The 14,957-nt window shown below is 39.5% G+C and overlaps 1 protein-coding gene across 6 annotated transcripts in view; it reads left to right on the forward strand.

Annotated features, from left to right (window-relative positions):
• Positions 1-14,957, forward strand: part of LOC135211170 (cAMP-dependent protein kinase type I regulatory subunit-like) — a 247,572-nt gene that overhangs the window by 216,244 nt on the left and 16,371 nt on the right. For all 6 annotated transcript variants that reach the window (XM_064244368.1, XM_064244373.1, XM_064244371.1 and 3 more), the window contains one exon: positions 10,706-10,861. In XM_064244368.1, coding sequence (XP_064100438.1) covers positions 10,706-10,861 — 156 coding nt within the window. The remainder of the gene's footprint in view (positions 1-10,705; positions 10,862-14,957) is intronic.

Raw genomic sequence — 14,957 nt, forward strand, 5'->3', positions numbered from 1 at the left:
TTCCTTAAATCTCCAATTACGTCAGTTTTCACTGAAATTAATGTTCTTTATTTAGGGTATTTTATTGTTTTCCTGCTGTCTCCTGAGTTCCACGACTATGAAGAATCAAAATGCTCCTACAGCACTGCCTTCTTGCTGAGAGACTACAGTGTTTCCGCCGTCCATTGTGATAAGCATTTTAAAATTCCACGTGAAATATAGTATAAATAGCCTTTCCGCCAAACGTTAACAAAGCTGACTGCGGACGCCTAAGTCGCAAACGCGAGAGAATTGGTTACTAGCCGACATCGTAAGGATGGGGCTTCGCTTGCAGCGTTTTTATGTTAGGGATTGGGGTTAGGGGGCGGGCCACATGAGAAGGGATCCCATTTTTGCTCCTCTGGTTTTTGACCTTTGCCAATCTGCCTGACTATCTGTTTCCACGAAAGGCTTCCTTGGCCGGAATGGTTACTGTGTCGAATGCCTGCTTGCAGCATCTGCTTTGCGACAGAGGAGCTTTTGCGGCTTTCTTATTTCGAGCGACCGCTAACTGGATCTCTCCTTTTTAGTTGTCTGTAAAGAAAACTGTTGAGATTGCTTTGTCTGTCCGTCTTCACTTTTTCTGGCCGCTCTCAGATCTTAAAATTACTGAGGCTAGAGGACTGCCAATTGATATATTGATCATCCACCTTCCATTCATCAAACATACCAAATTGCAGCCCTCTACCCTAAGTAGTTTTTATTTTATTTTGGCATTATAATTATAGAAATTATAGAAATTATAATTATAGAAATTATAATGTTTGAGGAGGATACGTGAATTATAAGCAGCGACCAACTAATTGATTATTTTATGGATATGTGTTCTATTGCAGCAGTGATTGATAGGGTATGTCTGGATAACCTGGCACTATCATGAGTGTATTACATTTTCTCTGATATTTTGTTTAACCGAGGACTGTTGCATCAGTGTACTGGGTGCTTTATGTTTCGTTTATATATGGAAAGTAGATTTGAACGGTTCTCTCGATAGGTTTTGGAAAGTTTCACTCTTTTTCTTGGGCGTTTTATCAGAGGGGATTGCGGCTCGCAGGTACAGAGGACGCGATTCTCTCTCTCTCTCTCTCTCTCTCTCTCTCTTTTCCATCTGATCCGTATGAGGCATCGTCCATGGAATTAATGATTCCGTTGGCGTGTAATATCATATGTCGACCAGAGATATCACGATGATGATGGAGCATGACTCTGGATGCGAGATATCCCTTTGATGAAAGCCAGTCGACTTCTATTGGCCCAGGCTTGGGGACTGACGTATGGTCGTAAGGGATAGCACGGCGCTGCTGATCTCGTCGGAGAGAATACCCTGCGGGGAGAGAGCAAGAAGCGGCAGCATCACTTTTACGTGGGACGCTGGTTGGAAACTGTTGACAGCTTGTTTGCTATATTTGTGGGAAGTTAGAAATCTAATTCTTATATACATTAATATATATATCCATATATCTATATATATATATATATATATATATAGTGTTGTATATATATATCATATATATATATATATATATATATATATATATATATATATGGGGATACAATCCACAATGAAGTAAAATCCTCTTATAGTTTGAAATATCCATATTTCGTGTACATATATATTTTAAACTACGAGAGGATTTTACTTCATTGTGGATTGTATCCCCATTTCTTAGAGGTACGACATAGTACCTGGCTTCTGCATATATATATATATATATATATATATATATATATACTATATATTAATATATTATATATATATAGATTTATAGATAATATATATATCTATATATATATATATATATATGATATAAATATATATATTCATTAAAAAGAGAGAGAGAAAAAAGTTCAGGAACGGAAAACAGATCGGCGTCTTGGAAGAAGGAATATGGTGGATTTCCAAATATTATGAGTTTGCAAAGGAATTCACGGGTTTCTCAACAAAATGGAAGGATCTTTGGTGGTATGAACCCAGCTTAATCTAGCACATCTGAATGTCTGTGCTGACAATTAATTTTCTAGTGCTGCTTTTGACATGTTGACTAGAAAGCCTTTGTTTTCATGAACTCGGACAGATGAGCGTTAGAGAAACATTTCTTTTTTATTCTTCCTTTTATCATTATTATTATTATTGATTACTTCATAAATATAACCCATGGTATTCTTCAGGGTGTTGCGCTTGGCAAACTACTCTATATTATTTATGATATGCGGTTTGGCCAAGAGAACTATTTACTCATGCAGATGACGCTACTCATTGCATTAACCCCCTCTCTCTCTCTCTCTCTCTCTCTCTCTCTCTCTCTCTCTCTCTCTCTCTCTACTGCAGACCCGTGACGACTGGCTCTGGACAGATGTGACTGAAGTTAGTGCCTGTTGCAAATTAAGGGTAATGAAACTGAATCCTAAACGTTGTTTTTTTAGGCCTCAATTTTTTGGAGATTTGTCAATCTTGAAGAAATGGTTTTATTTTTTTCTGTTTTTATTTTTTTATTTTTTCATGGTCTGGTCTATCAGCAGGTAACAACCTTTAAATTTTGGGTATTGGCTATGCGATTAATCCCAACAATATTGCCGCCTCTTTTTTTTTTTAAGTCTTGTTGCAATGTGACCAAATAGCGTAGTTGATCCGTTGGAATTTATTTCAAAGGGAGAATTAAGGGCTTATTTTATCCTCAAGGATCGGTTCACATGAGTCGCATTTCATTGTTTTTAGTTATTTTTTTTGTATTCCTCTTAATTATTGTTTACTTATGTATATCTTTTTTTTTCTGTAGGGGGCTATTGTCCTTGTTAGGGGAAATAGCTAAATATTGATATTTGTATATGTGTGTGTGCGTGCGCGCACATACTGCCCTGTATTTTAGCGTGCATTATTGACCTAAGAGATGAAATATGCAGTTAGTAGTTAGACATTTGTCGGAGGTGTAACCAGGGTGGAGAATGTTTTGGAACCAGAAACTTCATCCCAGATGACTTTATGAGAACCGGAAAACAAACCTCTTTTGGAGACACTCACTAAGAAGGAGAAGGAAAGGCTGGGAGAAAAAAAATTACACACACACACACACACAGTCATTCTCAAGTTGGTGTCGTTGAAGATTTCTAAATTTCTGCTTCACTCACACAAATATTCGATGTGCGGTTTTTGTGCTTTGAGCTTGCTTTACGATTGTTGCGAATTTAAAATTTCGTTTTGCATAGGAATGCTTAATACGTATTAAGTATTTTATTGTCCACGTCTGTCAGTTTTCCCTTCTATATATTTTTGTGTGGCAAGACGTTATCGTTCCAGGTCTTAGGGGCTTTTCGAAATGGTTCGACATTTGTATTGAATGTGTTCTATTTTAATGCAACTGATTCCTGTGACGAAGTCAGCAGTGGAACAACTAGTTTGTCAAATGAAGTCTCATGCTGAGGGATTTTGGAGAAGAGTATTTATATTCCGAGCCGTTAATTTTGAATATGAGACTGACCTCGGGGGACGAAAACTTCAATTTTGCGCCTATTTATGACAGTAAATAAGGTCACTGGCCCTTGCCCCCAACTTATGTCTTGCCCAGGAAATGATTCGCTCCTGGAATGTCTTTGGCGAATGCCATCTGGCAATAGGCAAGGGAACGCCATTGTCAGATATTCCGTACTAAGATTTAATGAAGCTTCAGGATGCTCTCTTAATTTTATGATCAAGCGTCTTCGAATTGTCACAGGCGACGGCGTTTGCTGTGTAAGGGGCTTATGCGTTTGGTCTCCGTAGGGCGGTAGTGCCGTCAGTGCACCTCACAAGGTCCACTGTGGGCATTACCTAAGGATCTTTGCAGCGTCCCTTTGGCCCCTTGATGCAACTTCCTTCATTCCGTTTACTGTACCTCCGTTCATATTCTCTTTTTCCATCTTGCCTAACAATTGTGTCATAGTGCAACTGCGAGGTATTCCTCCCGTTAAACTTATCAAGCCTTTCCACGCTCAGTTTCCTTTTCAACGTTGAATGACCTCAAAGGCCCCAGCGCTTGGCATTCGACCTAAATTTTATAAATCCGTATGGATTTTGGTTCTAAGAATTTAAAAGTTATTGTTCGACGTTTCGGTAGATTGTAAGACATCGACCTTGGTCAATGGTAGGTTCGGTAGTGCTGTCTTTTGTGTACAGAAATGGGTATCTTGTCTTAACTTAAATAAGGTAAAATTCATGCTTACGCGAAATTTCTATAGGTGTGACATTTTTTGTTAAAATTTGTAGATCTGCTCTTTCTTACAAATCTCACGTTGCCGTTGACGCCTCTTCTGTCTATGTGATCATCAGCTGATGTGACTTTTCTGACTGCGGAAAGGGGTTTGAATTTTAACATTTAGTTTCTAATTATCTGAGTTTTCCATACACACACACACATATATATCAGGGGTCGAAGTGTCGTCGCCTGTTGAAAAAAGGAAAGGGAAATAAATATACTCCACAGAGCCTGCTGGGCGTGTCAAGGATCAGCTTTTCAGGATTAAGGAATTGAAACATTTTTCCTTCTCCGATCCCGTCGCACTCTTATCGTGGAGAATGAGAGAGAGAGAGAGAGAGAGAGAGAGAGAGAGAGAGAGAGAGAGAGAGAGAGAGAGAGAGAGAGATTGGCTTTTTAAGGGAACGCGCCCATATCGTTCCTTCCTTTGTGCCTGGTTGCGTGCATGTGTGGGTGTGGCATTGATTTAATACATTTGGGTAGGCTGTTCGGTCACCTTTTGAATCTTAATGTTCGTAAAAAAAAAAAAAAATTCTTAACATTAGGGAGACATTCCTTCTTTTAAGTAGGATAGTCCATTAAAAGAGAAGTTAATGTATAAACAAGGATTCTTCTCCCGTCATGAATTTTTGGGAAAATAAGTGGTTTCTTAAATTGGATGCTTATTGATAAATACACACACACACACACACACACACACACACACACACACACACACACATATATATATATATATATATATATATATATATATAATATATATAATATATATATATATATATATATATATATAATACACACACACATACATACATATACATACATACATACATACATACACACACATACATACATACATACATACATACATACATACATATACGTATACTACATACCAAAGATGCTCACAGTGGCGAACCTAACGCAAGGCTTATGGTAATTTTTACGAATATAAAAAGTAGTGTATATAAAAAATAAAATTAAAATTGCGCCGGAGTTTCTTCAGCTCAGGCAAGTTTTTTGTACAGCGTATAATGCCGTGTGAAACCCTCGGTGTGCTGGAGTATGAAACTCTACGCCACAACTAGGCAGCTCTCGGTTGCTCCCCAGATGCGGTTTAAAATTTAACGTTAATTAAAATCAAAACTACTAATGCTGGAGGGCTGCAATTTGTTATGTTTGATGATTGGAGAGTAGATGATCAACATACCAATTTACAACCCTCTAAGAGGCCTAGGTAGTTTTTAAGATTTGGGGGAGGACAGAAAAAGTGAGGAAAGGGACAAACAAATAACCATCTCAGTAGTTCTCAGTAGTAGTAGTTGTGGAGAAGGGAGACTTTCTTGGCATTCGCAAATCCTCCTCGGGGCCGAAAAGTATAAGAAGACGCAGATAAACAAACGAAGAAACTGGTAGTGTCACGTCGTGGTGGTAAAGTAGATTCAAGATGCCCATGCTGTGTTCAGGAAGGAGTATCTTCCCTTTCATTATAAAAAAAAAAAATGATTCTTCTGTCCCCCTAAGCACTTCTCAAACGTGCGCGCTTATAGCAATAGTAAAATGTGCTCACACGTGCTCGCCAATTCGTTGGCGTCCTTAGCGTTACAGTATTTAGAAAGCGTGCGTGGTCATAGGGAATATTATTGACTTGAAATCCTCCAAGTCGTAAAAGTGCCTCGGGATCTGGGCTTTTTTCATAGCCGGAGTACGTTTGCGTGTCTTTTTTTATTCTTGTCATGACCGGAGTTAAAGTTTGGAGCCATTTTTATTTCGGCAGCGGATATAGTCTCGATGACATAGATTGAAACAGCATCGTACTACTTTTTGTCGCATTTTGCTTGGCTTATTATCCTAAGGTTTAAGACCTTGCATTATCCTCCCTGGAAAGAGTACAGGGCTTCAGAGACTTCCGGGAAACTCCGATGCTATTGTGAAAGGGCCAAGCATTATATACCTCCCCTTTTTCGTGCGCTGTTTTAGCCCACGGGTTTTTGCTGCGAAATTGATGTCATTGTTGCAAATCGCATGTTGGTCGTCTGGGGTTTGAGTTTTTGTTTTGATATAAGATTGATTTAGTTACTTGTACTATATCCTCCTCTCATATTCCAAGTAACTTATATTTTGTATGAAAATATCCGTTTAAACTTTTCATATGAACGAGAAATGCACAAACGATACTTGTCAAGTGTTGATCTTCAGTAGCGCGTTTCGCTAACACGGTTTGAGAAAACTTGGTGAAGAATAGTCTCTCTCTCTCTCTCTCTCTCTCTCTCTCTCTCTCTCTCTCTCTCTCTCTCTCTCTCTCTCCATAGCCCACAGTCTTCTGTTTTCTGTTAATTATACTTCCTTTTCTTCATGCAGAGTTTCTTTGTTTGTATCTTCAGATATGACTTGAAGTGCGAGAGACGATGTGCTGCGGTTATTTTAAGCTTGATGTTTGTTTTGGAAGCTTTGTTTCGCTGTCCTTGAGGGGCCTTGGCTGACAAGCTTGACATTTTTACTTTAGTTTATGCGTTTATATATATATATATATTATATATATAGAATATATATATAATATATATAGATATATATATATATATATATATATATATATATATTATATATGTAGTATAATATTGAATTCGGTTTTGAGATTCTTCATTTGAGCATTCAAGGATTAATGACCATGTTGTCTGAAAATGGTAATTTTATGTGACATTTTAGACAAGCTAAAGTCCTGATTGCGTGATTTAGCGTGATTAAAATAGGCAAGCATTTAGTAACACAGCTATTTTCAAGTTGGTGTGAAAATGATTTGAAACTGAAACTTGGTCGATATTCATTATGTTTTTTCTTGATAATTAATCATTGTGAGCACAGTCATCGGAGAAGTGTTTTAGTTCAGAAACAGTCGGTTAACTTTTCTGTTCGCCTCAGTTTTGAAATATTAATAAACATTTCCCTCGTAAAATATAAATGGCCTAGGGGTGTTTATTTAGCATGACTACTGTTTATTATGACTGTGGCGTGGCGTCATGGCCCCAGGGATCTTGCCTACCGTGTGCCTTCTGCTTCACAAAGTGGGCGAAATTCTTGTAATATTTCCAACCTTTCTCTCTCGCTTTTAAATTGTCTGACCACCCTCTTTAAATTGACCTTGCTTCGGCGCGCGATGTGCCTACAAATGCCACCCGATGTCCTCATTATACTACTACTACTACTACTACTACTACTACTACTACTACTACTACTACTACTACTAATAATAATAATAATAATAATAATAATAATAATAATAATAATAATGGTATTGGTGAAAAGTAGCAGGATTTGAAGTCGCTGGCTGCGTGTTGCTTCACAACCTCTGGAAAAAATAGATCTTTCTTACATTTCCGCATTCAAAAAAAAATTATTGTTGAAATGTTTCAGTAAATGGAAGAAGAGTTGATATGGCAAATGAAAGTGGTGGTTAACCTGTCTGAATCGGGTAGTGATTCGTGTATAAAAATTTCATGTTTTAGTACTCACTTTTTTTTTATGTTCTTACGTGACGAGTACTGTTCAAATATTACGTAAGTAATATGTTTGCATTCAAGATATAGTATATTTGTCATAAACCACGTGCGTGGCGTGTATAGGTGTTTGTTTTTCCCAGTTAGAAGACACTATTCGTCATAAAAGCAAATAGGTCTTATCCAGTTCATATGAAGTCGTCTTCACAGTGTAACTGTTATCTAGATAAGGGTCCTTTTCTTGTTAATGGTTGATGGTATGTTCATAAGGATGCGTAAGTATTTTGTATTCTAAAAAGTAATTAATTGTTTACCGCACGTGTAAACATTTACCAAAAATTGATTGATAGTTCAGTTGAGGCTTCTCAATTGTTTGTTTCAAAGTATATTTTTAGTCTTGCTGGTGTCGGTAAATTGTTTTATAGATTTGTTGTTGAGGTGGTTGTAACAGTAAATGGATAATCACGAATTTCTGTCTTTTGTACCTTTAGTGTAATATGGAGGGTTTGTTCGCGTATGGACAATACTTTTGTCATAAACACTCTCTCTCTCTCTCTCTCTCTCTCTCTCTCTCTCTCTCTCTCTCTCTTCAATCTCCAGTCTCGTCTCTCCTCTCTCTCTCGTAATAGAAGGAACTGACCACCTCCTCGTCCTCGCCATTCCGCTTGACTTGTCAATAGGGGAAACATTTAGATTATGCTTCATGAGTTGCATGATACTGCTTAGCTGACGCACTTAGCTTTAGCTGAAACCTCTTTTGTGTGATGGCGTGAGTTCAGTTCGTCGGACTACTGCGCTAGCTGCAAGACTTTCAAAGTTTACTTTTAAGCTCCTTTAATTTAATCAGTACCGTGTGTGCACTCTGTGTTCGGGTCAGTCAGTCAGTCATATACGTTGGTCGGGACTACTTCCATTGTAAACTAGTGAAAAAAAAAGGACTTTACAGCTTCTTAAATTCACAAATTCGTTCTTGCGTGGCATTAAACTTTTCAGAAGTGCAACAAGAAATATAAAGTTAGCTGTCAAGAAGCAAATAGTGTGGTGTAACGTTCCCGGTGCGTTTCAGTTTCGATCGATTTTTTAGACAACGAATGAGTTAACGATTAACCTTGCACCTCCTTACTTCATTACATTTTATATAAGAGGTTATATATATAATATATATAATTATATATATCTATATATATATATATATATATATATATATATATGTGTGTGTGTGTGTGTGTGTGTATAAGTATTATTATTATATGAAAAATGTGTATATTTATGTATAATGTATATTTATATACATTCATTCCTATATACAAATTTACACTACGTATATGTGTCTTGTGTGTTTATACACATACAAATACACATATATAATATATATACACATTCAGACAATTTTTTATTGGAGTTTAGAAAGTGGGTTGTTGGTAGATACAGTACTGTTATGAATATTGAAGAGAAAGTACAGAAACTAGGGAAGGTGTACTGTATGCAACAAGTTGAAGTTGAGATTAAATGTGAGGCAGATAAAGGTTATGTAGTTTCAGAAAAAAAAATGTGGAGGTGGGACATTGAATAATCATATGGATTGTGGAAGAATGCAAAAGGTTAATTTGTGTATAAGTATTTGAAGTTGAATAGAATGGGTGATGGAAGGATGAGTGTCACAGTGCAGGTGAAGAAAAGAAAGATGCAGTTTGTCAAAAGGTTAAGGTAGGACTTGGAATGTCCAAAGAACCAGAGTGGAAATGTATGAAAGGATTGTTTAGCTAGCTCAACTGTGTTGGAAGTGGTGTTGATGTTGAATGCTAAAGGATAAGAAAAAAGGAGGGGGGGGGGGTTACATTGGAATGGTAAAAAGTTGACTGTACTTGACAGGAGGATCCGTGTATTTTTAGTTTTGTGTTGAAAGAATGGAAGATGATAGTTTGGTAAACAGTGTGTATAATTCAAAAGCATTAGGAAGGAGGATGAGAATAAAGCCCAGAAAGGTTTGAATAAATAGTAAGAAAGAGACATAGGAAAGGGAGGGCTTATTATCCAGGAAGAGTGGCAATTTATAGAAAGATTTAGTGAAAAGATTTTATTCAAGTTAAGCATGATTGTTTTATGTGTCAGTAAGCAAAGCAGGAGGGGTAGACAGGGAATTGACATTAGTAATGAAAAATCTGTAAAGTTGCTAATATTTATGGAATAAAGAAATTCATGCAAGATTAGGAAAGTTATCAGTGTGTAGGGGTTTGGCCCACTGCTAAGATGCCTTTTGCCAGATGTAAGAAGCAGCTTTTGGATTATTTTTAAGCAGTTTTACCTCCATTCCCCTGTAAAAGTAGGTGTCATTGACTTTTTTTTTTTTTTTTTTAGTGCCACCCTTCATTAGAAGAAATGGCTTTATACATACCTTATGAGTATCACTCCTGTTAAGGGAAATTTCTTAATACATGCCTTACTAGTGCACCCCCTGTCAGGGAAAGGCAATGATTAGACTCCAGCAAGGATGGATTGATATATAGACTTGTTTCTTTAAAAGCCTTTTTGCCTCAGGTGACCCAACCAATGAACTGTGTGGTGGTTTATGTGATGTTAGTTATTGTTTGGCAAAGTTAGGCTGGAGAAGGACATCAGCTAGCAGCTCTTAGTAATATTTGTGCCAATCAAAGGTGGAAAACTTGCTGGAGCTACTCTCTCTTGGGAAAAGCATATTGTTGTATTTTATATTTTACCTAAGCACCTGTACTCATAGTGGTAGCTTTCCAGTTCTCAGCTAACCCATTGCTTTTTCTTAAATGACAGTGAAACACCCTAGTTGTTTAACTACTAGATTATTTTGCTGAGTAGGTGAACATAGGTACAGTTGGACCTTACAAAACATGTCTTTATTGCTACTTTCACTTAAAGTAAATACAGGTCTTCTCTTGTGAGACAGTTATCCTAGCTATAGGATGATATTGAATTGCATATCTGCTGCAGGAGGCTGTGCGGGAGTGTGAACGTCGCGTGGTGACACCAGATGATGCAGATGACCTGAGTCCAATGCCTACCCACATAGCCACAAGCAAGACTAGGCGAGGTGCCATATCTGCTGAACCCCTCTCAGAGGATGATGCCACTTCATATGTCAAAAAGGTAAGAACATGGTGGTGTTAAGAAAATAGCAGCGGTAGTTTTCTGTCTGTCCAAAAGTTTTAGTTGACAAGTATTTTATTTTTTCAGTATTCTGTAAAGTAATTCTTTCATGTGCATAGGTCATTCCCCTCAACCCAAGGAATTGAATTCTCACATCTAAAGCTTAATCTGCTACAAAAAAAATCAGTCTTTTCCATATCAAAACCCTTTTCTCATGTCACAAATGAAATTTTTTACATGTGCAAAAAATTTAATTATAAATGTCAAGAGTTCTTATGGTAATTATACTGTTCATTACTATCACCTTTCAAAAAATTAAAGAATAGAATATAGTATGAAACAGGTATATTAACCAAGAGGATGTACTAGATATTAATTGATTAAAATCAGGTACTGGTTAGGTATTGTGAACAAGTTGTTACAGAAGACAGTACGTATATGGGAAACAAGAATATTGGCCAGTTATTTCCACTGAGCTTGTCTGTTGCTGTTTACTTGCTTTTGATAACTTTTGAATAAGAAATTTTCCCATGATTTTAGGTTTTGAGAATTATTCATAGAATATATTGTACAATTTTGCTTTTGTTTTCTTTTATTAATCATCATGAGATGTTATCTATTCCTTTGTGAGGGGATTAACATGAAAAAGAGTCCTTTTCATTCTTCTTTGTCCTACTTTATCTGTCTGAATTTCCATTAGGTCCTTTATCCATGATTTCTTGGGCCTTCCTACAGATATTCGTCCATTACCTCGTAACTGCTTCTTACTTAACTGCACCTAATCATTCTCATCACATGTCAAAACTGTCTACCACATCTCTCCACTAATTCCTCGTTTGTACATTACTATAATATGATTATCCCACCATCTTCCAGCCCATGAATCTTAATTTGTTCATACACGAAACAAACCTTCGGTCTTAACATTAGGATTTACTAGCGCCAAGCTGGAAACCGGTAGAATTAAAATTACACTTGTGAGATCCAGGGACTAATGGCATCTATACCAGGTCACGGGGCATGTATACCCAGAATGCCCACGGCTACCTGTGACCCATCAGTTATTTTCCTACCGCCTTTAAGATAAGACGTGTTACTGTCTATCTCATTTAAAGCCGGTTTTTCAGTTTGCCCGTTCTTTATCCATTTCATTTTTTATTTTTCATTCCTTTTCTTTCTCCAAGTGTGATCAGTGTGTGGTAAGAGTGGATACGTGGTATGATGGAGAATTTTGCCTCAACATCGGGATCGTCTACCGCTTCGAAGAGGAGACAAAGGAAATGCCCAGGAGTCAGTGGCTTCCCTTGTTCTAGGTTCCTAACTTCGGTGTCGACGGATCCTCATCCAACGTGTAGTAGGTGCAGGGAAAACGTATGTACGGTTACTAATCCGTGTTCTGTTTGTCGCGGTTGGTCGGTGGAACAGTGGAAGAAGTTCTATGGGAAAAGCCAATACAAAAGAAAGGGGGTGACGCCATCTTTGGATGACCAAACCTTACCGGCTTCTTTTGTATCGGTAATAAACCAGGCTGCTCCATATGTTTCTCCACCTGCTTTTGAATTGTCTCATACCCCTTCGGTTTCTCCTAGCGGTTCTGTATCGGAAACGTCAGGAGGGGCCTTGGGTAATTTTATGAATAATTTGCACTCTCCTTTGTTCCCAGCAAGTAGAGGGGGAGATCCGCCATCTTTGTTCCAGGCTCCTGCTACTCAAGCGCATAGGTTAGATGGTACATGGTCAGCGCTAGGCCTACCAGGCGTACCAACCTTGGATGGTCTGCTTGCGCATTATATATGACGTCACGGTTCCAGCAGGGTCCGGCAGCGCTGAATGTTCCTCATCCCCCGGGCTTGCAATTTATGGAATTAATGCCGCGGCTTCACCATCCCACTCAGTATTTACAGCGATGCAGAACGTGGGAGGTAGTTTGGCAGCAAACGTGCGGTTGCCAGCAGAAACCTCTCAGTCTCTCCCTACGAGAGGGATGACGTCACAACATACGTCACACTCTGAGATGGCAGGCGTGATGACGTCACAGACTGATTCTCGGCCTTTTTCGATGCACCCAGACGCTAATACGCCTTTCTGACCGTCAATGCAAACTGTAATGCAGAAATTACAGGATATAGAGGAGAGAATGAATAAGAGAGACAAAAAGAAAAAGTGTGATTCGCCTTCTTCGTCTTCTTCCTCTAGTTCGGCGTCATCGCTAAGTCCGATAACGTCACGGCGAGCGCCAGTCAAGCGTTGGAGGAGGATTCGGGAGTTCCTAGCGGATCCTCGGGCCAAGAGGAGAAGAATCAATTCTTCCTCTTCTTCGGACCAAGACTGTCATTTCCAAGTCAGCAAGAAGGTCGGAAAATCAGTGGCTGTTAAGCACAAGGTTGGCAGACGAAGCCGTTCGCAAGAGTCTGAACAAGCGAGAGAGGTGACGGCCGGCGAACTAGCGGCCGAGGCGGAGTTGCCAGTTCGGATCGCAAAAACTGCGATACCTCTGGTAAAATCGACGTTGGCGGCGAAAGGTGCAGCAGAGGATGGAATGCAGGTCCCAGTTTTGCCCGTAAGGCCGTTCAAAATACGTACGAAGGACGATAAGGCTCCTATTAAAAGTACGAAAAATAGAGAGTTGGCAACCTCGGCGGATACGTTCGTGGAAGGCAGTGTCCGTCTGGATAGAAGGCCGAGGCCGGGCTCGCCGACGCTCGAAAACGATGCCAATGCTAATAGAGATGAACTTACCTCTGTCTTAAGGGAGCCTTCATCTTGGAGATCTAGACGAGATTCTCGCTCTAGATCCGTGAGCAGAGAAAGAGTGAGACGTTCTCGTTCCCCTGCTGACTATCTGGGATCGAGCCAACAGCGGCCAGCAAAGATCAAAGAGACCGCGGCCGTAGGGGCAGGCGGCCGTGGAATTCCGGGCCGTCTGTCAGAAGATAGAGGCGAGACAACATCTCTCGTGACGGAGAGTGGTACACTAGAGCCGGAGGAAGGAGAAAACCAAGAGTTTCTGGCCTCGTATGCAGAGGTTATTGATTTGATTCGTCAATTCAATAGCCTTTCGGAGAAGACAGAAACACCGGCCAGTATGCTTCCTCCTGGAATTGACATGGCGTTTGGACTAAAGAGGGTATACGGTGTCGTATGAATTGCCTTGTTCGAGTCATGCGGAATCGGTCTTGCAACACGTAAACGCAAAGATTGCAGGGAGGGATAATTCCTTAAGATCTAATAGATCATTTAAATTTATTCCCCCTCCAATGATAAAGCAAAGGAAATATTATACGACACCGAAGGTCCCTTTGCTGTCTAGACAAATGAACCCTAATGTTGTAAGGTTAAGGCCTGGATTAACCTTGGATCAGGTTAAAATGGAGTGCCCTTCGATGACGTACCAAGAGGCTGCTACGTTAGAAGCAACAGCTTCTTCTGTCTTTCAGGCTGCGTCCTGGTTAGACCTTTGGTCAACAGCAGTGGCGAAAAATTGCATCCTCGGAAGCAACAAGGAAAGTAGTGGATGAACCATTGTTCATTAGATTACTACAGTCAGGGTCCAAGGCGATTGTACCTGACAAACGTAAGTGCCAATGTTTGGGCAAATATCCTGCTAATGAGGAGAGATGCAGCATTGGCTAGACTAAGCCGCAATGTGGATTTGGATTCCCTGTTAGCAATGAGGAATGGGGATATCTTGGAATCGCAACTACTGTTGCCAGAGGTCATACTGGAAGAGGCGATAGATAGAAGAAGGATGGACACTAACGATAGGTTGGTGCAACAGGCAGTTAGGAAAACCTCTAAACAGTCAAACTACTCCTTTGGAGGGAAGACAACAGCAGATGCCTCGAAAGAAGACAGTGAGACATAGCATCCCTAATAGAGTCACAAGACCCTCTTCCCCAAAGAGGATAACTCATCGGCCCTTTCACAATAGAAACAACAGAGGAAGGGGCAATAGGGGAAGAGGGAGAGGCTCAAGAAGATAGGATGGGCGCCTCCCATCACTCGGCCACACCAGTGGGGGGTTGCCTGGCAAATCACTGGAAGGTGTGGCAGGAACTAGGGGCAGAGCAGTGGGTGGTGGATGTTCTCAGGATCG

Source organism: Macrobrachium nipponense, chromosome 4, assembly GCF_015104395.2.
Source record: "Macrobrachium nipponense isolate FS-2020 chromosome 4, ASM1510439v2, whole genome shotgun sequence".
NCBI lineage: Eukaryota > Metazoa > Arthropoda > Malacostraca > Decapoda > Palaemonidae > Macrobrachium > Macrobrachium nipponense.